We start from the raw sequence: 27,619 nt of genomic DNA, 5'->3' as shown, positions 1-27,619 counted from the left end.
CCAACCCATTTCCCTTTCTATGCCCAGCTGCCCCTGTGCCACCTCTGTACCTGGGCCAGACATGGAAAGACCCCCGTTACACCCCACTGCCACAGGCTTGGTCTCTCTCTGGACTGCATTCTCTGCCACCCCACCCTAGGACAAAATACCAGGGATAATCCTAGAGAGTGCCAAGTTAATACTCTCGCCATTATACACAGGTTTGCTATCATAAGGGAGATATGTTCAAGCAAACTTTTTATTAAGGGCATGCCACAGAGATAGCATCTTCTTTCTGCCTCTGGCTGTTTATTTTAAACATGGAAATCCCACTCAGTAAGGATTTCTGACAACACCAAAGTCCAAGGCAGCTTGCAGTAAAGCACTATACCCTACTGAAATAGTTTAAAGCCCAGCTCACTGCAATCACATCTTTACTCACCATGCAGTGCTCCATGTTAGCTAATGGGAAAAAGAATGAAATACAGAGCCTTCACATAGTCAGGATCCCAAGTAAACTTGGCCTCATTAAAGAACAATCCTTACAATGGTTTATCTGTGAACAGTATTTCCTGTGTATTTGACACAAATAGCCTTTTCTTCGGCATCAGAGCTGCATGTCTTCTTATTCCAGCTATTTGTTCTTGAACAAACATATTTATTGTGGTTAATGAAAGGGGAAATCCCTCTCTCTGTTCATGCCTCTGTTCCCTTCTGTCCTTCAGTGACCTGACATGTGCCTCACCCTAGAAACCAAAATGACTGGAGCAGCCAAGGACATGGAGAATTGTTCTGGGCTCCCATTTCTGAAACCACACACAAGATTTGTTATGGAAAATCTCCCATGCTAAGCTGTAAAAATCAGCTGCCTTTTAACGTGCTTAGTTATGGAAGTTGCCTCCATCACTTACAGAAGTTTTCCCTTCTCAAAGAGCTGGACTTAGGCTGTCCCTGTAGAGGTGCAGCCTGTGGTGAGGAGAAGGCAGACTCTTCATTCTTGCCACCTACTCATATAGGTGTTTGCCTTTCTGATAGGCAAGCTATAGAAGTCAGCCACCCTTTCCATAACTCTGTGACAGTTGATTTTACCCAGAGTCATTACCTGTGCCAGTGCCAGAAAAATAAGCTGTATCTACAGTAGTGAGAAGCGCAGCACAACACGAGTTGGTCTGTGGAGAGTTGGTGCCAAGAAGCCATTGAACACAGTGTGTGCGCCTCGGGGGAGAGGAGGCAAGAGAGGGGGCTGCATGGCACTAGTCTGACTTCTGAGCACCAGGGAGCATCTGGAGCATAGAATCATAGAATCGTTAAGGTTGGAAAAGACTCTTAAGATCATTGAGTCCAACCGCTAACCTATCCCTGCCAAGCCCACCACTAAACCATATCTTCAAGCACCACATATACCCTTCTTTTAAATACCTCCAGGGTTGGAGACTCAACCACTTCCCTGGGGAGCCTGTTCCAATGCTTGACAGCCCTTTCTGTGAAGAAGTTTTTTCTAATATCCAACCTAAACTTCCTCTGGTGCAGCTTGAGGCCGTTTCCTCTCATCCTATCGCTTGTTACTAGGGAGAAGAGACTGACCCCCGCCTCGCTACAACCTCCTTTCAGGTAGCTGTAGAGAGCGATAAGGTCTCCCCTCAGCCTCCTCTTCTCCAGGCTAAACAACCCCAGCTCCCTCAGCCGCTCCTCAAAAGACTTGTTCTCCAAACCTTTCACCAGCTTTGTTGCCCTTCTCTGGACACACTCCAGCACCTCAATGTCCTTCTTGTCCTGAGGGGCCCAAAACTGAACACAGGATTCGAGGTGGGGCCTCACCAGTGCTGAGCACAGGGGCACCATCCCTGCCCTGCTCCTGCTGGCCACACCGTTGCTGACACAAGCCAGGATGCTGTTGGCCTTCTTGGCCGCCTGAGCACGCTGCTGGCTCATGCTCAGCCGGCTGTCAGCCAACACCCCCAGGGCCTTCTCCACCAGGCAGCTTTCCAGCCACTCCTCCCCAAGCCTGTAGCGTTGCCTGAGGTTGTTGTGACCCAAGTGCAGGACCCAGCACTTGGCCTTGTTGAATCTCATACCGTTGGCTCCAGCCCAATGATCCAGCCTGTCCAGGTCCCTCTGTAGGGCCTTCCTGCCCTCCAGCAGATCAACACTCCCACCCAGCTTGGTGTCATCTGCAAACTTACTGAGGGTGCACTCGATCCCCTCATCCAGATCATCAATGAAGATATTGAACAGGACCAGCCCCAACACTGAGCCCTGAGGAACCCCACTCGTGACCGGCTGCCAACTGGATTTGACTCCATTCACCACCACCCTCTGGGCTCGGCATGTTATGGGCAGTCCTGCAGAGCTTCTCTTGTCTTCCCTTCACCCTAAATAAATTTAGTGCATGTATCCTGAGACCACTCCCCAACAAACCGAAGAGCAGCAACTGGGGAGGATCAGATTTGTTTCTAAAGTGTGCTACTAAGATGAACTAAAATGCCAAGACAAATACATCCTTTTTCTTTTGAGCGCCTGGCTCTTGTCACCAAGCAAAGCCAATAGTGTTATGGTATTCCGAATTTAGCTAAACATCTGAAATCTGATTGCTTATCCAAGGGCTTCATTATAGCTAAAACACTGGTTCTGAAAAAGTGGGATGAGAATTATAAGTAAATAGGCTATCCTTACAAGATCTGATACTTGGGGCTAGGGACTTAAAGTATGCAGAATACTAATAAAAGCAGAAAAAACATTATTATTGAAATAAATCAAATATATTTAATATATCAAAGTATATTAAAAACTGTAGCAAACAATTTTCTTGATGAAATGCAGGTGCAGTTACATCTTAATAAAATGTGTTCACAAAAACAGCATTTGCAAATTTTAATTTTTCTTCTCCTCTGAAGAGCCATAATTCTGTATATCCCTGCTATACCCCACTCGTGCTGCGAGTCCTAAATAAGTCTTATTCAGGCCGACCATTTATGGCCCCATTTTGCTTCTTCTGTTCAAAATCAGAAAGCCTTAGTCCTCATGTAGAATTAGAGGGATTACCTGCATCAGCAATGCCAAGACAGGTCTAACCTGGCTGTATTCTACAATCACCTCTACACCCCTTAGAGGAGGGTCTGCTCCTCAGTCTGCTTGGTTTTGTCTATTTGCAGTACAGCAAATCAGGTATTTTATGTTTTAAGGAACTGGCAAAAACTAGTTTACCACTACATGGAGGGGAAAAACCAATGGCAGTTTTAAGCGCAGATTTAGTGGGATTTAAATGTATTTCTTTGTATTCACATGCAGAAACTTTTTGAATGCAGCCCCACCTCCATTCCACTCTGCACAGTCATTTTCTATCTGGTGGTGGAAGAAATAATTTATGACAATGAAAAAATGTCAACTGCTGGCACAGACAATGCTTATCCCCTCATTGGCTTTTTGTCCCTCCACAGACCTTAGGGAACTTTAATGGTAAAGTTTTGCTTTCCGAAATACTGGCAAAGCCCTAAATACCTGATTTCCAGATTTGGATCTGCAAACCATTTGTGGTCCATGACACCACAGTGCGTGGTCCTCGCAACACAACCATGTCAAGTGGTGACCTTTGTGATCGTGGTGTTGTGCAGCAATTGATGTGGTTGCTTGGATAATTGTTTTGGATAAAAATTACTCTCTTTAATATTTCCCTAGCTAAATTTGTGCCATATTTCATGTCAATGTGTAACTGCACGCGTTGGTGGGAAGGGAAGATGTTACAGTCTCTCCTTCTTCCCAATGCAAAATATACTGTGAAGTTTTTACTTCACAAGGAAGCCACTTAAAAAAAAAGCTACTCCTGGATGTAAAGAAAGGTACAAAATTAAGCATACTCAAGTGTCATTAGCATGTGCTAGTAGAAAGTATATATTTTTTGAGATGTTTTTAGTTTCTGATGACATGGAAGTTAGGATTTCTCAACATCAAAAAAGATTTAGCCCCACAGACATAGGTTACTGACCAGGACGTGGACATAAAGCCTTCATTCAGGGAGAACTTTATGTAATAAAATCCAAATCCTGACTCCTGAAAGTGACCTAAGGATCTTTACAGTTTTTGAAGTTTACAAAGGGTAAGTGTCAGTGTTTTAACATATTTAAGAAATAATTATCTCAATGTTTATATTTAAAATACTGACAAATGTAAATGGGTGCCTGGATATTTACAAAGAGCAGAAGTAATTGCCAGCTTGTCTTGTGGATTTAAGTGTCACAGCTTGCAGCTCAGTGAAATATAACCCAACGAGTTTACACATCTGGGGATATAACAATGGGAGATTATTCTGAGGAAGCGTGCAAGGGAAAGCAGCATGTATTAACTGAAATATGTTTAGACTGGCAGTATTAATTGGCAGTATTAACAGGGATTGAGGCTTACACCTATGATCACTGACTCCTCTCAGAGATCTTTGCAAATCCAAGCAAAAATAGGCTCATTAGCCTGGAAAGTGACTGAATCTGTGCTTACCTAGCCTCTTCATCCCTTTGCTCCCCAAACCTTTTCTTTATGCTCAATGTTATTTTACAAATGGCTACTTGAACAGCAACCATAGCAAAAAATTAAAATCGACACCTACCTTCTTCTTAAGTTTCCCACACTGGCTGTACACAAAATCATCCCCACCAATGCGATCGTGGGTGATCAAGCCCGGGCTGCAACTTCAGGAAGTCTCTTGGAGGTGGTTCCTACATATTCTTTTGTCGTGGAAAAGAATGGTCATTCCCTCCCTAGGAAGAGAAATGGGTCCTCCCTACTCTGTTGGCCAACCATGGCCGCTACCTTTAGTTAGGAGTTTGGTATCTCTAATGCTACATAGGTATCTCTACTTCCCTTGTGTGTGTTAATTTAAAAGTATGAACATACCCATTTGTCTGGTCTCATTTACATACTTAACTAAATTTATGCTATTCTGCTGCTCTAGACTCAGCATGAGGGAATGGGAAACAAACTTTGCAGTGACCCAGCAGGAATAGAAAGGCAAAACTGAATTCTTCTACTCACAACAGGAGACCTGGTGTTGGTACTTGCTACATCATCATGATTTTCAAAGGAGAAATTTTAAAACTTCCTTTGGCCTGAGATGAAACTCCCAGCATTTTTAAACTGTTTTTCTCTTTCTTTATTATATGAGGGAATGATTTAATGTTTCTTTTAAAACAGGAAACAGTATCACTCTCTCTGCCATAACGAAAGCCTGTTTTAGCTTGTTTTATTACACAGTTTTCAAATGCACATTGCCATAGCGTTTCATTGAGTGTATTTACATTTACCTTTCTAAAACACACAGTATATTATGTTGCAATTAAAAGCCCACAAACTCAATCTGATATTTCTTCACTAATTTATTCCCAAGCCAATATGTATTTTAATGTTCCAAACCGTTGCTAATTAACACATAGAAATATTTTAACATGGATTTTGATTAATTCCATTTAACAGTCTAACCAGTGCTAAAACATATGTGGTGTGTCATTTCTTTCTTTTGAGGAAGGCACTGGCATTAAATCTTTCGATCTTCCTGAGCATCAAATGCTAATTTCAGGAAGATTAAATAACAGACTGCAGCTACAGTTTCCTTTCTTTACTTCCCAGAAGGTGAAATGAACATATTTATGTGGGAGGAATTTCTTTACTGCACAAGCCAAAATACAGAAATTAGATTCCCCCCCCCCCCATCCCCATTGCTAATACACTAGCAATTGCCTGCCAACTAAATAACTTTAACCTATATCTGCAGTTCATGGAGAGTTGCCGAGTTATATGTTCAACTTACTTTCACTCTTTTTTTTTTTTTATTAAAGTATTCCCATATGATGTTTTCACCTGCAGCTCCTAAATGCTTTTCCATACTTGAATCAGAGACAACTAGCTTATAGTGGGGTGGCTCTGGCCACAAAGCCGGAAGTGCTCATAGAAGAACCTCCTCTGATTTTCACACTTTTGAAAGTATGTTATAAATCTGATTCATATGGTGTTGCTCTAATGGTTTAAAGTCTGAGTATAATTCTGCATGTCAATGAACTAAACATACAAAATACCCAGAGGTATGCATGCAAGTAAGCATCTTATGCATGTAAAAATGCAAGAATGCAGAGTGGGAGGAGGCTGCCTTCTGGATCACGGGTTAATTGCTTGCATATCGCATACAGCTTTTCACAAGATGGGGTTCGATGAGCTTAACAGCAGTTAAGCACTTCTGCTGTTTCGATTCCCACTAGAAAGTCGACCACATCTGAGTACTCTAGCTCCTCTTTGCTCTATGGTGAGTCCAGTTTCCCTGTCCTCACTTCCACTGTGCATCCTGTGCTTCACAGTCAGCATGTTCCTACTGACAGCTGAAGCAAAGGTCCACTGTATGTTCAGATCACACCCACACATCCTTGAGGTCTACCACTAAGTAACGCTTTCTTCTTATTCTTTCCCTAGGCCTTATTTTATTTGTTGCAATATTCTTCATAAATCTTCATTCAGGTTGACAATACATGGTACCATCCCTTCCCCTTTACTTTTCCGTGGCTGTCTCAGTCTCAACTGCCAACACAGTGCCTGAACTTTATGGTTGGTTTCCTATTACCTCTACAATATCTAATCACACTTTCTGCACCATTCAGCTGCCCAGGTGCCTGCCATTTGCAAGAGAGCATTCCAGTTGTTTCTTACTAATCTACATGTCCCAGATAAAACAAAGCCCCAAAAAAATCCAATTTTCTACATGACTATTCATCAGGATTAGAACTTTCTTCTCCAAGCCTACATTTATGCCCACGGATTTTCTTGTTTTTTCCTTATGCCTCTTTTTATACATTTAACAGTTGTGTGTTAGCTTTAACGTTTTCATCATAGTCACTAAATGAGTGGCCCTAGGAGAAAGTAAGTTATGGCTACAAGAGAGTCCCCAGTCTTGTTCAAGAAACAGAGGCTATCCTGAGAAGCCGCAGGTTCAGCCCCAGCAGTGATTCACAACAGCTGTCACTGCCCATGCAAAAATGTGTACATACTCTCTTGCCTGTACTTTGAAAAATACGTGACTTGTATGTTCTTAGACTATTTAAAATTTTAATCCCTGTTCTCGCTACTAAGAAAATAAAAGAAGAACTTCTGGAAAAAGTATCCAAAAATTATGACAGGAAAGAGCAGTGAATATGTAGGTAGGTTCTTTCAAACTAGCTGTGTGTTACTTTAAAGGCTTGCATCAGATAAAATAATATTTAACATAGCTGACGGTAAAGTTTACAAATGGCCCTTCATTCTAGCACAGAAGCCCAAACGCTGATACCCAAATACCTGGTCACAGCCCAGAGTGAAAAAATACATCATAAAAAATTCAAATACCTGAAAATGGCACTTTCTCATTTTTCCTTACATGAGCATTCTTTGTTTTACAGTTCACAGAGAATATATTTATTAAAGCAGGTCATGTTCCAGAAAAGTGTTAACAAATAGTGCAAAGGCTCCAACTTGATCCACCTGCTGGACTGCTCCTAGGAGAACGCCCTTGTTAGCTGACAACCAAGCAGACTATCAAGATCCAAAAGCATCCTTCCTCATGCATTTGCATGCCAGATGGATGGAAACAAGATGCTGAAAAATTAGCTCTACCAACTCCTGGTCATTATTCAAAAAGTACATTACCAGGCAACATGAAGATATCACAACACAACACTGTTTTTAAATGGCTTGGGATGTCTTCCTTAAATTAATGCAAGCAGAAAAGATGCAGTTTGAGTTATGGAAAAGCAGCCATAACAATGCTTTTCCCTCAGGTATCTGAACAATATTCTTCTAAGGGTGAAGAGTAAATATTATAATCCCCTTTCCTAGTCAGATGCACCAAAGAACTGAGGACCACTCATCGAAATGAGAAACAGGATTGATAAAGATTGCTGCCTTCTGTCTGATTAAAAAACCTCTACAAATTTAACTGGCTATAAAGAGTTTGAGAAGTACCAAAGTGACTGTCCCACGGTCACACCCCAAATCTGTTGGCAGAGTTATGAATACACCCCACAGTCCCTCTGCAGCCATTAAATGATGCCTCCACATCTTTGCTCAAGTAAAGCAAATTCTACTGCTGCTCTCCCCAAAGCCTTTGAGGTCATTTACATTTCATATGACACCATTTGAATAACAGTATTTCTTACAATTAACTTGGACCAATAACAAGCCACTTGTAAGCAGTTACTTTAGCACTGAGAATTTCAAAAAGATTTTTTTAAAAAATTACTTTTCAAGACACCATGAGACTGACTTCACAAACAGAGTTACTCTAATTTCACTGAGATTTTTTTCTTCCTCCCAGCGAGAAAAGATTAAGAGTAGCTTAAAAAACAAAACCAAAAACCCACTAACAAATGCACAGTGGGTAAGAAGCTATCTAATACTTCCTTCCTCAAACCAAATATACATGGCCAGTTCTTTTAACCACACCTATTCAACTGACTTAAAGTGCCCTGTTCTGCAGTCTGATGTGAAATGCAAAGTCCCCATTGGTCACAGTGGTTCAAAAGCAGGCCCTAAATATGCTTATTTATGTTTGATTGAAAAGAAGCAAGCTGTCCTCTTGCTATTGCTGGAAAATAGCTTTGCTAGCAATTGTCCAAGCAATCGGACAGTAGCCTTAGAAAGGCCACAGTAAGAGGTCTTCAGTCGAGTGGTGTCATATGGTCTTCATTTAGAAGTATCACAAGAACATTACTTCTCACAGTATTTACAAATGAAAAACATATGGCTGTAACCTGTAATACTGCAAGAAATACTGCTCTTTGGGTTTGTTTTTGGCCTTAGACTTTTGAAATATGAACCAAGCAAGGGGATTTCAGCTTAATGCGTGATTCAGTCCATTCTTCAGAGCTCAAAGTCTGGGGCACTGCTAAAGCTTGCATCTGAAAAAAGTGGTTTGCCCACAACTATGGTAATGTACTATAGCTGGCAACCAGAGTAGCATGTATATCAAAAGGGTGTGGGTGGTTAATTAAAGACATCTACTTTCAATTTAATTAAAAAAAAAAAATTTAATTGGCTTTGGTTCCTAGAAAGAGTTTTATAAGTCATATATAAGCCTCTTGCATTTACTATTTAGGTTCAATCAATATGGTTATCTACCTGTCAATTTTTCTTGCTCTTTAATGCAGAAAGAGAACAGCATTTTTTATAGCTAGCTCAGAAAGTACTAAGCTAATCAATACAGGCAGCAATAACAGAATGATTTCAAACACGGAACAGAAGCTTATCACTTTGCAGTATACTGAACCCGTCAAAATATTTTCCTAGAAGTAAAGTGAAAATAGAAGTTCTTCATTTTTTATTACTTAAGTGGGTGGTGGCATAGATGTTGTAGGCCTTTTGGATTTATTCCTAGCTTTGTATTTTGGGGAAAATTTGGTATACGAGCATTTGCTACTTTGTAGGAACGTGAGGCCAATATTGCAGCGAGATTTAAAAACTCTGCCTTGAGAATGAAACATCATCTCAGTTGCCCTTGATTTCCCATCCCTAAACATTTATTGGAAATCCATGCATTGTTCTGGAGAGCTGCACATCAGATTTTCCAGGAATGCATCTTCTGATGTTCCCACAGACCTTAAAACCTTTTGCTTTACTCAGTACTCTCAGTAATTTTTGTTCAAGCCCAACCTGAAAAGTACAGGCTTTCTTTCAGCCACCTCCTGCTGAGTTAGCTGATTTGAAATAATTTGTAAGCATCTGATTCCTAGATGTTTAAATATACACACATGTATCAATATTCTGGATTTTAGTGCAGCAGAGAGAGGATCAACTGTTATTGTGGTCTCTAACCTCTACTTTTTTGAAGAAATGCATAGGCTTTAACTATGCAGTTCTCTGAGTCATAAGTAACAATCATCTGCCATCACAGAATTTAAGTAGGTGGAATTCTACAAAATACAAAAGCTCCTTGTGATATCCCAGGCTTGTCACAATTTACCAAATGTTAAATGCAAGCTCAGAATTTATATATATATAAAAGTATGTATGTAAATACAGGCTAAAGAGATGAGAGTTAATAAAGGAACAGGAAATAATGGTTACAGCTTGAGGCTTTCTATTAGCTTTAGCTCCAGGGCCATTGTTATCAATCCTGTGTCATGATATCTGTTGCATTTCTGCATGTCCCCCTGAAGTCACACGATGGCCTTATGGCCTCCCAGTTCTGAAAGGTCTGCTTCACAATTTCTGCATCCCAGAGTCTGGCAAACCTGAGTGCTAGTGGTTACACTGGGTTTTGCTCAAGGCACCAAAATGTAAGATTTTTTTACCTTGGCCCTTAGAAAACAGCTCTGATAAGTAAAACAAAGGAGAATGGTAAAAGAAATCAAATGGATCACAAAATCATAAAGAACTCCTTAGAGGACATAATTAAAAGAGGCTCTGCTGTTCCTATTCCTCTACCTGAAATGGCCATGCATGGTGCAGACAGGTCTGAACTAGGTCTGTGTAGGTGAGCAAGGTCTGGAAATCACACAACGGCATCCACTCAGGCAAGGATCAGTCCGCAGGTGCGTAAGTGCTGCTAACACTACATCCTGACCCACTCTGGTAAGTCTGTGTGAACTCACCGTGAACCTCTACAAGCTCAGAAATCACTAAACCACCATCCATTGCACAGTGGAGACATGCCAGCAGCAAGGCATTAACAATGTTGTCCACTCCAGAGGAGCTGAAAGATGGATGGACATCTCTGAGGGCAGAATTGGGCCCAGCAAACGAGCAAAGATTCTTAGAGCAACACCTCAAGTGACACAAATTATGTTATAAAATTGATCACTTCCTTACACGTGGCAGAATGCTTCCCGGGCACTCAACGTCCTATTCCATTAAGCCATGATAAATGATACCATATTTCCACATCAGTCTGAACTCATATTTTAAAATCTGCTTGTTCAAATATTTGGTTACTTATTCCTCACCACCACCACCCCTCGCCATTAAGATAGCAAAAACCATCTTTTTCTTTTCCAACTTCACATGTCTTAATAGACATCGTTATTGCAGGACCATCTCCTAGGAATTTTATTTCTTCATAGAATTCCTCATCTTAAGAGTATGCAAAATTTTGAGAAAAAATATGTTTGGTGTGCAATGTATATGCATACACTCAGTGACTTGAAAAAATGGACTCAAAGATACAGGAGAGCCACAGAACAAATTATGGAGAAATGCCCCCAAAAAGTAACTCTCCTACTGCTAGTTTGAAGATGATCACCACCACCACCTGGAACAGTGTTAGGATGGAAACCCGTGGAGCAGGAGAAAAATTGTTTCAAGCAGATCACTACGGCTCGAGGTGGCTAGGGAGGGTTCATAAATTGATAAGCACCACCGAAGGATCATAAGCCTCCACATCAATTGTATAAAGATTACAACAGAGCCACTCGCTGCAGTCATTCTGAAAAGGTTATGGGTTTCACAGGTGTGCACTGTCAGTTCTGATTAAGCTTAAACTAAACCAGTTATCTATAACATTGGATTGGAAGGAGTTTTATTGCTGAACGCAGGGTAAATCAAATTCAGGATACACATCTGTGGAAAAACACAGAGGGCCAAAGTTCACAGTCCTGACACAGGCAAAAAAAAAAAATCCAACGCTCCAAACTCAGGAGGAGATTTGCCTGTAAAAGATCCATCAGTCTGGCTATTGTCATATGTGCTGTATCGGAAAGGAAAGTTATTTGTCACCTTAACACAGCTTTGGGTTTTCTTTCCCTCTTCAAATTATTGCTTGCTCCTATAACGCAGACTGTTTAAAGATTATTATCTGCATTAATTTCTGAAGTGCCTAGAGTTTACCATTTCTCTGATCATAAATTAAATTAATTTTATGTCTATACTTTTCACTACACAGGATATAAAGTAAAGCAACTATAGCTACAAATTCACAACGTAATTTTTCATCTGTGTGACTAGGAATCTTTCCAAAAACAACAGTTCACATCAGAGGTTCTTAGAGCTATGCAAAATGGTGAAATCCTGTGCCCAAAAATCATTGCTAACACCTCAACTGATTTCAACAGTGCCAGGACTTCACTCAAAAATTAAAGAAAGAAACTACGCATTCTTAATAGTTGATACAAATTGCAAGAGGTACATTCTAGTTCCAAAAATACTTCATATTAATGCTGCTCTTTAAAGTGCCTCTATTGACTCACAGTGGTAATAGATGGCAAAAGTGAAAAAATGTATTTGCTTTTGCAACATCACTATTTCCTTTGCATGCAATTGTTTACTTGCCAAACAATGCTAGCGACAAATCGCAACAGACTATGAAGCCATCTACATCAGCAGATTTTTAACCTAAGGTAAAAATAAACAGAAACATCTGTAAAGTAATCTTGTACAAAGCTACGTTTATTAACAAATACATTTTCTAATAAAACACCATCTGCAAGCAACCCTCAGCTTCCACTTGATATAAATAGGCTTTTTACTGTTTTCAGATGCAGTTCCCAGAAAATTATTCCAAGCTCTACTGCAAAACACATCAGTCTTTGTTGCTGCCTGGAATGTTAATAAATAACATCAAGTTTTTAAATAGTCAAACAAATTATTGGCTTGAAACAATTATTCCAATAGAAAAAGCTGACCTTTTCCAATAAAGTGGTTTAAGAATGCATCGCTCCTCATTCCTAGTACAAAAATATTACCAAGCAGGGAAATATTTTGAGGAAAACAGAGAGCTATGAAAAATCCATATTGCAATTCTGCTCATATGTACACTATAAACCTACCTTGCAAAGGTTACTGCTTTAGAGAAACTCAGAATAAGAAAAAAAGCATACAGAATATAAATAGTTCAACTGGTGTCCTTATTATACATCTGTGCTTGGAATGGACACGAATATGAACCAACTAAAATGTTCCTCACAGGGCTACTGTACTGACCAGCGATACAAAATTCAACTGTTTAAGCTGTTGGGAGCAGAGACTGGGACTGAATCCCAATATTAAGAGCTCTTCAAAATGCGTAAAAGCTTTAATGGGACACATTTTCAAAAGCATTAGTCAGAACTTAAGCCACATCAATTCTATTAAGAGCAATGGGAATTTAGCAAACTCTGCAAATAAACTCCTCAATGGTAGAACTCTTTCACACCACTGAAATTTGAACACTGCCATTTTTCCTTTGAGTTTAGAACAGCAATCTTTCTATCAAACTAGCTCCTAACTTTAAATGCAAGAAGAGTGAAAACTGCAGATTAATTGAGATATTAGAGTTCTTTGGCTGGTATAAATGTATTACATCTAACAGAGATTTAGCCTTTTAATATTAATTGGAAACAAGAAATGTTAGCATTCCAAACTGTGCTTTTAAAACTTCATTAAATATCGCTACTGGGACTATCACAACAAACTTTGCCAAAAGCAGTCATGCACATTCTAGAAAAAAGGAATGTTTTAGACCATAATTCTAGGAAATAGAACTGCATATTTCCAGAGGAAAATATGCAGTGCATGAAATACTCAAGCAGTATGAGAGACTAGATATTTTGAACTACTTACTTCAGTAACAGGAGGAATGTTGAGCTTTGGTACTTTGTTCTTCGAACTAGGTGTGTTCACTTTTCCTTCCAGCAGTGTTCCAAAAGACTGATTTCCATATCCACTCTCAATTTCTATCGGAGGTTTCAGTTCAGGTGAGTCATTGGGTACCTGGTCCTGACCGTCCATAGGCCTGACATATGCTGTAGGCTTTTGCTGGACCATGCTGTTTTTACAGTGAAGTCCTGGTGGGAAATTCTGGGTCGAAAGACCATTGTTTGCAGATAACAAAGATGTGGAAGGAAGTGGAGATCCAGGACCGTGACCTACAAACTCAAGCTCTGTGGGTGACTTTGAATGACTGTTTTCCTTGTATGTATGTTCTCCAGCCGCTGACTTTGAATGAGTATGCCTCCTCGAATGTGAAGATGCTGCCATAGAATTTCCTTCCTCAGTTCCTCCACTTTTATGCTGCTCGCTCTGACAATTATAGAGGTCTTCATACCTGCCCTGTGGCTGGTCATGAGAAGAGCTATGCTTTGTCCGACTCTGCTGACTACTGGATTGGCTTGGCTGGGTCCCACTAGAGTTGTGACCACCACGTGACCAGTCTGTCCTCGACTTTCTGCTGCTCTGGTGACTGTGTAGCAAAGTAGAATTAGATGATAATGAAGAAGGTGGAGGCATTGATGTCGATGAGTGGCCACTGATCTGATGAGATGGGATCATCCTGTTTCTTGGTTCTGGGAAAAAGTTCTGTTCATTTTTGTCAATGGGTGTCTGTGGGACAGAATTCTTTGGGATTCCTACAAGGTGGCTCTGGTTGGAATGGTTGGTTAACAGGTCCTTCATCTCATCATAATTTCCCAATGTGTTCTGGACACGGTTTGCAAGGGCATCGCCTTTATTTGTCTAAAATACATTTTAAAAAAAAGGAAAAGACTGAGTAAATTCCTAATTACAAAGTTACTGCTCAGAATAGTTTTCTTAGAAGATGGCAAATGTTACTTGTTTAATGGTGTCATGCTGACATTTAATTTAATTTCAATTACATTTTGCATATGTTATGTAAGAAAAACGTATCAATAACTGTGTTCAGAGAATCTCTTGAAACAGGCTTGCATGATTAACACGTGTACACTGCTTCCCATTTTCTTAAATATGCTCTCAGAGAAGTGTTAAAATTGCAGCAGTTATGGATGTTAGAGGACAACAGGCTAGTTTTATGTCAGAGATGTTGGGCTTGTACATTTCATATTGTGCAAAACATGAACGTGCAGTTACTGGTTACTGAGCATTTGAATTACAATCACACAGTTTATTTAAGTATGTTATTGCTCTATGAGCCCCTTGACCCATAGTGCTGCCATAAATAGAAGCTGGGTAGTCTGTAATAAACATATAGCGCCAAACCCTCCACTCCCGTGTTACTCCACTTACTTTTCTATAGAGAGTTCAGTTTGACCTGAAATATCTATCATTTGAATCCAGAGAAGAAAAAGCTTCTACCCACTCAAATGCTACAGTAGCTTCAAATAAAAAATTATTCAAAAATATTTTCTCATAGAACATAAATAGACATCATTGACACATTCTTAAGTATTGGGATTCTTCTGTTGTCTGCGGGCTCGTTGTATTTGTGCATCATGCTTTTCTTTGAATTCCAGTAATTATTAAATAAATACTGACTCATCGGTGTTTCAGTGCTATTATACTTTTTCTTTTGGAACACAAAGTGGGTTTTTTTTAATCTTTTTCCTTTTCCCTTTCATTTGTAAAAAGCTGGATGCTATAATTAATACACAGCTAATTTCCTCTCTCTTCCTGTTCTGACTCACCCCACAGAGACCCAAAGTACCAGCCTTCTTACTGACCTTTATGTTCCACTGAAACAACCAGCAGAGAACTAAAACATCTTATTCCCCATGCTTATTACTTTACAAGACTCAAAGGATAAAAACAAAGCAAAACTATAGTTCCTGTTCAAGCAGATGGTTAAATTCTACAGTCTGGAATGACTTATGTTTGGGGTTGGTTTTTTTTTCCACTTAATACAGCAAGTAGTTCCACAGTCCAAAGATGCCTTAACACCAGGCCATAAAGATAGGGAAAGGCAGCGCTATCAGCTTGAGGTTGGTTAGAGAGTGTCACACTTCATTCCTTGACGAGGGGTCCTACCATGCCACTGATCCCATTTTCCTCTAGTATTAAGCAGAAGTTTGAGTGATGAGAAAAATCCATGCATGGTTTTCTTCTGAAATATCTGCTTATATTACCCACTGCTGAACCAGTCAGGAGATGAGAAGAATATTGCGGAAAGATTTTTTTTTTCCTTAGTACTGCACATGCCATTAAAAAAAATGTTGAAAAAGAAGATAATAAATGCAAATTTCCTTTTGCTCATTCTCAGGGATTGTAACATATATGACCACTGCACTGAGGCAGTGATTTAAAAATTAACTGTTCAATGTTGTTCTCATCTATAGATATTTTGCCAGTGCTCCTAACTGACACAGTTAATAATCCCAGTTGTGGAGAACCACGAATCACTTTTATTCACTAACTAAATCCCTAGGTTGGTCATTTTAGTGGCAAAAATTATATTCTAGCTAAGCCAAGAATAAGCTCTTTGTATATGAGCAGTCTCCTTCAACTGAGTTGCACAATGAGCTGTTTGGGCAGCAGCCAAAACCAGGCTCTCTCTGTTCAACCCCCAAATTTAAAACAAGGAGATTCCATTGTGCTTAAGGGCCCAGCAGGAATTATGATGCGAAGTCTAAACACTTACATACTTGTTCTGTTTCCTCTTCCCCAAACACTTTAACTCCTTATGGGATAGCACATGGGAAACAACCAAGTGTCGAAAAAAGCCTGACCACCAACCCTCACCTCTGGTTCAGCTACACTCCCAGGGCACACTTAGCGAAAGTTTTTTTAAAAGAGAAAAACAAAACAAAACCCAACTAAAAAACCAAAAAGGACTGACAACATATTATCACTGTAACACTTCAACATCACGGCACACTGAATGGCTCTTGCCTAGATCCTCACAGAGGGAATCAATATTTTATTTTGAATGTAAAGCTTTTCAATCATTCTGTGTTGGAAGTATCTGATTCTCTCAAATATCTTCTTTTACATGTCACATAATGATAAATATAATTTTGCTTAATATTAACTCTTTTATGCAGAATGTTCACATCCTGGGGATAAGAGACATTCTATAAGTGTTAGGTATTATTATTTGTAGTAATTTACTTGAAGCATTAATAAAAAATATATTTCCTGAAAAGCATGGAGATTAAATTAATTTAAACAACCTTAAAATATTTTAAGTGCACTAAAGCTCATATACAATAGTTGTGGAAGTCAATGGAAGGTTTATTACTCTCTTCAATGGCCTTTGGACCAGATTGCAAATCAAAAACACATAGTGAATGTGTGTGGTAATCTGGCTTATTCTTAAATAAAACTAGAGCACACACAACTAAGACAGACTTGTGCATCACAACCTGAATGTGCTCAAGTGTGCAGCGCAATGTACTACCTGCATTTAAGACATAAAGCATAACATTAATGATTTTATTTCCTCAACAAATTCAGGGGTCTCGTGAGAAGCAAAGTATTCTTGACAAGCCTGGATACCAGCAAGACAAAGGCAAAAACCAGTCTGGTTGCTCTTTGTTGCTTCCAGATTGGGGACAATTTCTACCTTCATATTCTGGATAATTGGCTGATTTCTTAAAAGAAACCTCTGTACATCTTATTTTCTGAACAGCATGTTGAATCACAATTGTGCCGCTACCAAGGAAATGCAGCATTTTCTGAGTATTCCAAGGCATAAATTATACGTCTGGTTCATGACTCATGGCTAGTAGCATTCCCCCTCATTCTAGGCTCCTGTTAATTTTGGAAATGTACACCTTCCTACATTTGCTTCTGTTGCTTTCAAAAAAGATCTGTAATAAAATCCTATTGGAAGACTGATTTGCTAGATGGCTTTTGCATTATAGTTTTACAAAGAGAAGAACTAACGCACTCAAATGTATAGGCCCAATTTTCAAGGGTTTTGTGAAAATTTGTGTGAAACTTGAGGTTTCATAGTTCTTTCACTTTCTCATGCCTCACAGTTAAACTAACCTCCATGGATTAGAGCCTGAGGTCTTTTTTATGCTAAGCTTGAATACCATAGAAGGACTTTACCTGAAAAAGTTAAACGATTTAACATTGACCAAAAGCCCCCCAGCAGAAATTCTGCCCATTGGGTTCTCCTTCTCAAGCCAAAGTCTTCTGAGGCAATTCCTTTGAAAAGTAACCAAAATACTCCTACTGTTTTCTCTAACATACTCATCCCAAACTCTTTACTAATTTAAAACATTAAAAGGCATCAACAATTCTGTAGTAAAATTGCAGCTTCTCTCAGGAAAACTCTGACATTGCTTTTGCAAATATCTGTTGTCATAACACTGCAGGCCCTTCTCGGATCACTTTGGCAAAATCAAGCATTAGCAGGTTGCACAAGAGCTCAAAGGCAAGACCTGCAACCCACACGCTTGCTAACCTGCACTAAAGGGCAACACAGCCCTCGCTGCCCAACCTTCCCAAAATAATGCTGGATGTCATCACATTGTCAAAGGTGGTGTTTCCCTACATGAGACAGCACAGATTCAAAAGACAACTTTTATCTTTTAATAAGCATGTATAAATGTATTTTATACACCCACAGAAATAAACACCTCTTTTCAAGTATGTGTACACATACACATACTACAAAGACTCAGTGTAGAAACATGCACTTGTCCAAAACTATAGTGATCACCTACGTTTTATGTGACAGAGGGATAGAAAGAAAGATGCTCTAACAGCTATAGCAAAGAGATGACAGATGGAGGCAGATACTCCACACATCTCGGGACACACAATGGCAGTAAGCTCCATAAGAAAATTTAGCCTCCTTTCTTTGACCACGTTTTAATATCTCCAACTTTAGAGCAGTCTTAAAACAGCTGCCAGTTGTTCTGTCTTTAAAACATAAAACCAGCAGTGGTGGTATTCCCTACCCCAACAGTCCCTTCCCTGGGTTACTGTTGAAGCAACGGAGGATGGAATGATAAACAAGTAAGGGCACTAGGTATGGGAATAAAAGAAAGGAAGAAAGACGTTTTCTGTTTCCTGAGACCTGATATTCTCAGACTTCCCTTTGTCACTGTAGTCTTTATCTCACCTCCCACCCCCAGATCTTTCAGAAACACACCAGCCATCCCTTGAGCCAATGCTCACTAGAAGAGCTAGTCCAGCTGAGGATGTGGACCTTGTGCCCATCACAGGCCACAAGAGTTGACTTTGCTGGGCAGTGTTTCATCTCGTTCTGTTCCCACTGAGAGCTACCAGAAGAGACAAGATGGGAGTAGCTTGTTGTGCGCACCAGGCCTCGAGTCTCATCCACACAGAAACATCTGTTCACCTCAAAATGGAAAAGCAATTCAAATGGAATGTGCAGCACGTTTATTCTCACCTCGTGGCCCCTACATTTTAGAATAAACATCAACAAAACCCTGAACTGAGTTTTGCACTTGCAAGTCACTACATATCCACTAAGAGTTAGAACCAGCTTTCATTAGCTCCTAGGAAACTGTACTGTGGCTGGTTCTTAGCAATGCAGAACTTACAAAGGAAACACCACTTTATCACTTTGTCCCTTTTTTTCCCCTATAGTGTAAAAAGTAGGCAAGAGCTAGCTTTCCTATTCAGTCTTAGTTCTCTTTGTTTTGCAAATTTCAGATAGATGTAACTATTTTTGCGAGCAATTTCCTCTGAAATTTTATCTTTTGCAATTTATAATTAAAATTTTTTTTAGGATAGTAATACATTATCTTTTGCTCAGTCCCACTGACGTGACAAACATCCCTGCCAAGCAGGTGAAAAGCAATTTAAAAAAAATTTGCTCAGGAAAATCACCAGGATAATTTTTTGCTTTTTAGTTGTTCAGTTTTTGACAAAACATATGCTCTATGTATGCTTGGTGCAAATACATCCACACTAAACAGATGTAAAATCAGATATTATCATTCTTATGGTACAATAGGTATTGGCGGCATGTTTTTAGTTCCTGACACAAAATTTTGCAGTGATTTATATATTGGTCTACCTACTGAAGTCCAAACGACCACTTACATGAACAAAAACATTTACATGACCTGCAGAAATTCTCAAAATCAGTTCATAGTAAGTTATTATTCCCATAAATAAAAGTGCTAAAATGTGGTCCAATGCAGAAATACTGCATTGATTAGATTTTTTTAGAAACAAAGCAAAAAGACCCCACAAACAAACTGTCCTAGTGCATAGTCCTTATTTGGCTGAATAAGTCTCTGTCATGGATGAGCGGAATGCACCTCGCTCGAAAGAGAGAAGCAGCAATATGTTTTATTGAAGTAAAACAATAATTTCACATGGTCCAATAAGTTTGATGGCAAGGTTCACCTTATTAATTACTGCATGAAAGAAACGTACAAAGGAAAATTGAGTTAGAATCATGTTAGAATGATTCACACAGAGACCGGAGATGCACAGAGTAAGCACGACCATCCTGTTGAGTCATGAGGTTCAGAGTGGACCCCCTTGCTTTCTGACTCCTTTTGGAGCCTAGGGGCGGCTGGATCCAATTTTAGTCTCAGACTTGGTCAATGGTTTACATCTGATGGAATTATCCATACAATATTTACAAAAATATTGAGTAGCTAGATGGATTAGTAATGTTTCATTAGTATTAATTCATCATGCTATCAGTCACTTACTGAGGATCTGTCATGGGTAAGGGATCTCTCTGCCTTGGCTAAGGAAGGATCTCAGTCTCACGTGAGAAATCTCTACCCTTGAGAGGCATCCCTGCCAAACGGGAGAGTCACTGGTTTGCAGTCCAGCTGCAATACAGGGAGAGCTCAAATTGGGCCCATCCTAATGGTAATATTTATACGGTGAAGTAGTTGGCTGCTAGTCAATAGCACAGACACAATAGATATCTTTGTTTTAGCTCTGTTATCTTCTTCTGTACTTTGGTTATCTTGCACTTGTGGGTTTCAAAACCACCTTTCGAGATATTTTTCAAGACACCTTCACTCCCTTGTACCTGAGCCAGGGTCTTTCTAGCTCGCAAGTTCACCTCAAGGACGTGAGGCCTGTTGCTCTTTAGTCAGCCTGAACCAAAGTACAGCTAGGAGTCAAGTGTATCCATCACACTCTGCCAGTCTATAATTATTAGACACCATGTGATAATAATGCCAGTCTTTCCTCCTCCTTTTCTGGTGATTTTCAAAGAGCCCTCATCCTCCCTACAGCTGCTAACAATGTAAAATGGAAAGATGAAGTGGTGGCCTTTCAATGGATACCTCTGACTGGGAGGAGAAAAAGATAGGAAAATTTACATTCTGATGAATTCTTCAGGGAATGTCTTACTGAAAATCAAAGCAGCAGAAATGATAAAGGGGGACATCCCTTGGTGATGAAAATCTCAGGCAACAAAGCTCCTTAGAGAGAATAAGACTTGTCATAAGTCCCTTTCATACACTTGTTATGCTCCCCAAAGATTCAGAAAGTCTCCCAAAAGATTTCTCTGGATGGTTATGATTGCACAGGAAAGCTTATGGACTCATTATCCATAGAGAGAACACTGGTTTTAACAACTCAGGTATATTTTCTTAAAAATAAAGGGACTAAGTGCTAGCTTTGTAGGTATGAACCCACTTGTAGAGAAATCTGCTGCATATACTCCTATTGCAGGACCTCTTCCTCTGTGTTTAGCGGAATAAATCTTTATCTGGACTGTAACCAAAATTCTTGATTCCATCAGTGCTAGCATGCAACGCTGGGCAGAGCGTTCCGTTTGCTCTGCTGCCATATGCAGATTTGGATAATCAGCGTATTCAAGAGTATAAGTGCCAAGGTAGATGCAACACTCATTTCTTACAGGTGATGAGAAGCTTTATTTGTATTTGTAAAATGCATTCAGGTAAAAGGCATTCTGAAAATGTAAAGTATGACGATGCAATTTACCTTGTAGGGTTCCCCAAAGAGGTTAAAACCTGAAGCAAAGAGATCTTCATCTTGCTGGACTTCCTGGTTTCTTCTCTCCCATTCTTTCCGCTTAAGTGCACTCCGGTCTTGCTCATAGTGACTGAAGAAGAGAAAGACAAGAAAAGACAACATATTATTTTCTCCATAATTTAGTTACATGTTCATTGCTGTCAGTAAGAGCAGCAAAACATCAGAAACAATACAAATCCTGAGGACAATTTTGAAAGAAAGCAGCAGCCACTGAATAATTTTCCCAAATGTAAATTTTGATTCATAATACTATATGAAATCGGGCACTAGGACAGTCAGTACACTTCTAAAACAAAACCAGACAAAAATGGTCTTTTCAAATTAACAGAGCATTATGCAGAAGACTAAAATACACTGACGCATTTGTACGAACAGTCTGTAAAATACACGCGCGCGCACACACACGCACACATTTGTGCCCACAAAGGATATGTGCAGAGAAAGCAAATGTGAAGTCAAGGAAGCACAGCAACATCTTCAAGTCCATTTAACTGTGTAACACTTGTCTCATCCATCCCAATGCTCCAGTTCAGCCTCATGTGATTTAGACCACCTAATTCTGTCCCATGTACTTGTTAAAATTTATGTACAGCTTCATTGTGGGTGTCAAGGGTGTTTTAAAAAGTGTTTTTGTAGCAGGCTCCCAGAAGAGACTTTAGAATAGTTGATTCCAGTATCAGATAATTCTACACACAAACAAACAAAAGGATCTAGCACCTCCGTGTAGCAATGGCGAGTCTGTATGTCAGCTTACTTTGTGCACCTGCCAGACCTAGATGACAAGCTGAGAGACCACATTCACTTTTCCCCTGAATCGCACTGAAGTACTTTGGTCTCCTGGCTTTGCAAACTACCTCCTCCTCCTCTGAGGGAAAAAAACATAATTAAGACCCGGAAGGAGGGGGAAAAATAGGAAAGGAAAGAGGAGAGGAAAAAATGCATGTTTCAACTTGCACTGACAACCTCTCATGTGACAAGCATTAAGAGACACTTTTGTGCTTTCAACCCGTATTTGATTGGTTATGAGACTTTTGGCTCTGCTTTGTGTCAGTTAATTAGCTACCAAATTCCAGAGAACAGTTTGAATAGCAGATTCACTATATGCACTGTTGTTATCTGTTGTAAGCAGTATTTCGCTGATAGATTCTGGATGTGCATGAACACATCCATGCACACCCTCTATGTACAAATGCATACATACAAACATACATATTACATATGTAACAAAGAACAGTTAATTCTTCTGTCACTGGCGAGAATGAATTAAATCTCCATAGAGCTCCACTGCACTTGGAAGATAACCAAATATCTACAACTTTTGCCTTTTTAGCTCAGCATGATGTTGTATTGAAAGCTTCACACCGAGAGATATAATGAGGAATGAACTGCACAGTGATGAGGCTTTAACAGTGTATAAAGTCACTGATTTCTGAGTGAAACCACAATTACTAATTTGAAGCACCAGCTAATTAAAACCACAGCTATGTATTTAGCCTCTTGTTATACCTACTGCAGTTTATAATTATGAGGACCTCTTTATCTACTCAATTAAAGTTCTTATGATTCAGGCAGGTTGTGTTTGAACCTGCAAACCCTACAGAGAGCACAGGAAAGCATATGTCTGTTGCCTGATGACTCCATGTATCCTTACACTCATATTCTTGTTTTTGTACAGGGAAGGGAAAGGAAAAAAGAAGAACTAATGCAACAATGAGATACCTAAATAAAAAATATGAATTAATAATTGGTCTAAGCACTTCAAGATCACTCTGGCTTGGATTGAACAAGGCTTGAGTATGGCTTGTAAACAGAATGCAAAGCCACCTACATAGGCTGAGCTGAATGATTTCCATCCACATTTTCCTTTTACAAGTTAGAAGGCTGAGAAGATGCCACTTTTTTTTTATTTATTTTAAATGCCTCATGATATAGTGGCATCACTGGAACAAACATCAAGCTCCAGAACATCATTATAATCATTCTTGGTATTTCTGCAGAAGCTATAGTACTATTTGCTGGTTTCCTGAGGGAGATGGAAGGGAAATTGTAAGCAACAGTCACTTTACTGTACTATACATAACCATATTGCTGACACAACACTGCAAACCACAAGTGACGTGTTCACTAAAAGGTGAAGGTGGGCACAAGTCTCCCTTCCTTTCGTGTCCTAAATCAAGATTAAAAGCCACAGGTGCGGGAATAAGTGAGTACAAACTGTTTCCCAAATTGGTACACAAATATGAGGACAAAGCTGACTCCACAACTCTTCTGGAGTAGGAGGCTGGTTTAGCCCAGGAATAATCCAGCCCGGACGCAGTAGGAACACACCGTATTCACCCCACTTGTGGCAGATCTTTGCAGGGATTTCTTCGGTGGTTTCACCCACAGGTTGTGAGACTCTTGCAGCAAGATCAGATCATTATTAAGTTATGAGCCCAGTCTCAATAACAGCACAGTGGATTTTATATCCTGCGTAAGTAATCTGTGTTTATGGGAGCAGTCCTATCCCAGGCACTGCCAGCATTTCCTTCAGAAAGAATTTTTCATGAAAGTTAGAGCTGCGTTTTACAGCTTCCCAATGGCAACCTTGGCCTGGAGTTTCAGGGTGAAATCCTGGGCCCATTCAAAACAACTGAAGCTGGCCACTGAACACACAGATCACAGATTACAGCACAGAACAGATCTCATCCTTCATGTGAGGTTCCAGCACTTTGTTATCTAAAAGCTGGCTCTGGTCTCCAGCACGCAAAGTATTTGGGGAACCAAGTGAGGCATTTTGCCACATCCTATGTGAGAAAAAGCAGCAAAGACTCTAAGACTATTTAGATATGTTTTGTGACACATTAAAAAAAACACAAATTCAAAAATTATGAAAATGGCAGTAATTCAAAATTATATAATCACTTTAAAAGACATTAACTTAAGCTAAGACAGTATTTACAATGTTAACAACAAGAGGTTGAATAAAACCAGTATTTTCCAACAGAACATACTGAAGTATTTCTCTTTTAGTGTGTGTGTTTATGAAAGATATCTAATTCCATGCACCCAAGAGGTGAGCACAAAGGCACATCTCAGGCTCTGGACCCCAACAATGTTTACAGACTACCAAACTGTGAGCATCCTTTTTACAACTCAAGCAAAGCCCTAATTGCTACCTTTGCATCAATCCAAATCTCTCTCTCATATATTCTTCTGTCAGAAAAACAACAACAAAAAATTTAAGGTTTGTTTTGAACTTTCCACTTACGCAGTCACATCTCAGCCTCAAGTGTACAAATTATCTATTCAAAAGGAAGTGGTTGCTCATCCTGTCAGGTCAATTACTTGGCTTATTTCTCCACAAATGTACTTCTGCTATGGGAATGTTTGACAGCGCACCGATTGTGTCTACAGAAAGTAAAATATTATAAGATCATAGACAGATCAGCGTAACAACTTCTTTGGGTTCCTTTGTAATCCAAAGAGGGATGCTGATTAGATCTTAAGGCTGCACTGCACTGAGAACCTAATGGGAAGCTCTCCGTAAACCCTTAATGCAGCCACAATGCAATCTCTGGGACTTATGTTTAATATTTAGCTTAACTAATGTTCTGTGAAATACAGATATGTGATTAGCAGTGAAGGTGTCAGTGAAAACTATAGTCAGATACCATGAGGAACGCCAGAGTTCAGTCTGTCTCATTAGTATGAGAAACACTTCATGACTCCTCTAAAGCCAAGAGAATAGGAAACCACAAATACAGAATTCTGCAAACATTTTTTAAAAAAGAGATTTAGAAGAGAACTGCTGCAGGCCACGATACGCACTGTATCCGAGAGGGCCAGCTCCCTAGACACAGCTATTATATGACAATGTTGTTTAAGTACATGAGCTTTATTGTTTTGTTACCACTTATTAGATTAATAATCGAATTTGAATGGGTAAGTCTGTACATAAATCTGCAAAGATCAGGAATGGTGAGCGGTAAGAACGCTACAAGAGCACATGAAACCACTGATCTACAAATTACCAGTGTGCTGGATACGGCAGAAAGAATAGTAACTGTAACTGTATTATTGTTTTGGTATGTTTAACACCAAGGCAGGCTACAAATGCATTTTGAATAACAGCGTTTGATACTTAATCCTCTAAAATTAGACCAGCATACTTCCATTTGTCATTCTTCTCAGTCACAGACCCCCTGAGGAACAGCAGCGAGCTGAGGCACCGTGACAGGCCAGGTGCTCAGCCTGTACGAGAGACTCTGCAGAGGGTGTCAGTAAGGCCCGTGGAGCTGCACCCTTCACACGTGCTGTGGCCTGCGATGCTGCGGGGACAACCCAGCTCAAGCAGAGCACGGGGAAGGGAGAAGGTGGCTGCAGCAGGAGGAGGTTATATCAAGGCAAGATAACAGGCATGCATGCAGGTTTTGGACTGGAAGCTAAAAATGTGGATCTGGTGGTAAGAGATGGAAGTCACGTATGCGCTGCCTGAAAAAAGGAGACCTAGAAGAGGAATCAAATTTGGGGCACTGGAAAGGACAGCGCAATCATCTGCGGTGAAGGTGAGAGGATGTGGTGCAAAAGATCTGGAGGGAAAAGAAAAACGTTTTAGAATATCCTGCAACAGAGCAAGAGGTTAGAAGAGTTAAAGGAAAGCTGAAGAAGTAAGACCAACAGCTAAAGGCTGAGAGTTTGCATTTGGGGTTTATCTTCAAAGATGTGCTAACCAAAGGCACAGAAGTAGTCTCGCAGAGCACAGAAGACTACGCAAGGCAGACAAGAGCCTGAAAGACAGAAGAGTAGGAGAAAGTCAGACCAGACAAGTTTGAAGGAGTAGTCACTGTGACATGAAGAAAAAGTAGAAGAAAAAAAAAGATCAAACACCTAATATGTTGCAGAAGAATCATGAATGAGAACAGAACACTGTTCTGTTGATTCAGTCAAAACAACAAAAGCCCAATAGGGAAAGAATCAATAAAAAAGCTGGAGCAGAGAGACTTTATAGTAGTGACAGAGTACAGCCATGAGGATAAATGAACAACATTCAAGAAAAGCAGCATTTATCCACAAGTTAGGGAAGAAGTAATTGCTGTTCTCGTTAACGTGTCTGAATTCACAAAAATGCACACCATGATCAAATCAAATATTCCCTTGCACTAGTTCCACACACTCCCCCCCTTAAAATATCGGATATGCCTAAATGATGAAAGAAGTTCTTCAAGTGAAATGTTTGTCATTTGTGGAAACAAGAAATAAACACAAGCTTCTAAACTAAGACACAGTGGATATAAAATTATATAAATTTGAGAACTGTCAGTCCTTTCCCAAGGTTATTTCTTCATAGTTCTGACTTTGGCACAGAATCATTGCTCTGCCACGAGCACTCAGGAAGTTGAAGAAGTAAACTCAGAAACTGGGCTTCCTCAAAAACTAGCTCATGTGCCTGCACAAGGTATTAAACATCCGAAATGAAAAACCTCTCATGAACATATTTGACTTACATGAGAAATCCAACTCAGGTCAATGAGAATATTCCCCTGCTCAAAATACACATTTGCTTTTCCGCACCAGGGCAGTTCTTTCTCAATGCGAGTAAAAATATAAGGTGAAAAGCATTTCACCTGATAATCGAGCTAGGTAAAAGACTAATTCTAGCGAATATATTACAGTAGGAATACAACTCTATGTAACTCCAGATTTATATCACCATAACTCCATTGATTTAATGTAAAAGCAGAGTACCACAGTACTGTACAAGGGAAGGAGAACAGACTTCCTCAGTGTACTCAGATTCTCCCAATACATACTCTGGTATTTCAATATATTTGTTCCAAATGAAAAAAAGAAAAAGCAGCCTCAGGTCTTAAATTTCATTGCAGGCCTTAAAACGTATTCAGCAAATGAGGGGAATTTCAGAACGTGATCTTTAAGCAGAAATATGGTCAACTTAACATATCTTCCCTTTCGTCTGAAGTCTTTGTTTCGCTTAATGACAAACATCATAAGCAGTACCACATTTAAAATAGCAAATTTCTTT

General features: G+C 39.7%; 1 protein-coding gene across 7 annotated transcripts in view; it reads right to left on the bottom strand.

Moving 5' to 3' along the window:
* AFF2 (ALF transcription elongation factor 2) overlaps positions 1–27,619 on the bottom strand; it is a 340,458-nt gene that overhangs the window by 230,691 nt on the left and 82,148 nt on the right. For all 7 annotated transcript variants that reach the window (XM_075107035.1, XM_075107036.1, XM_075107034.1 and 4 more), the window contains exons 2-3: positions 21,547–21,667; positions 13,516–14,406 (exon numbers count right to left, since the gene is read on the bottom strand). In XM_075107035.1, the coding sequence (XP_074963136.1) occupies positions 13,516–14,406; positions 21,547–21,667 (1,012 nt within the window). The remainder of the gene's footprint in view (positions 1–13,515; positions 14,407–21,546; positions 21,668–27,619) is intronic.

Source organism: Phalacrocorax aristotelis, chromosome 11 (assembly GCF_949628215.1).
Source record: "Phalacrocorax aristotelis chromosome 11, bGulAri2.1, whole genome shotgun sequence".
NCBI classification, from domain to species: Eukaryota; Metazoa; Chordata; class Aves; order Suliformes; family Phalacrocoracidae; genus Phalacrocorax; species Phalacrocorax aristotelis.
The sequence above is the reverse complement of the archived record's forward strand: the minus strand, read 5'-3'. Positions and strand labels throughout refer to the sequence as shown.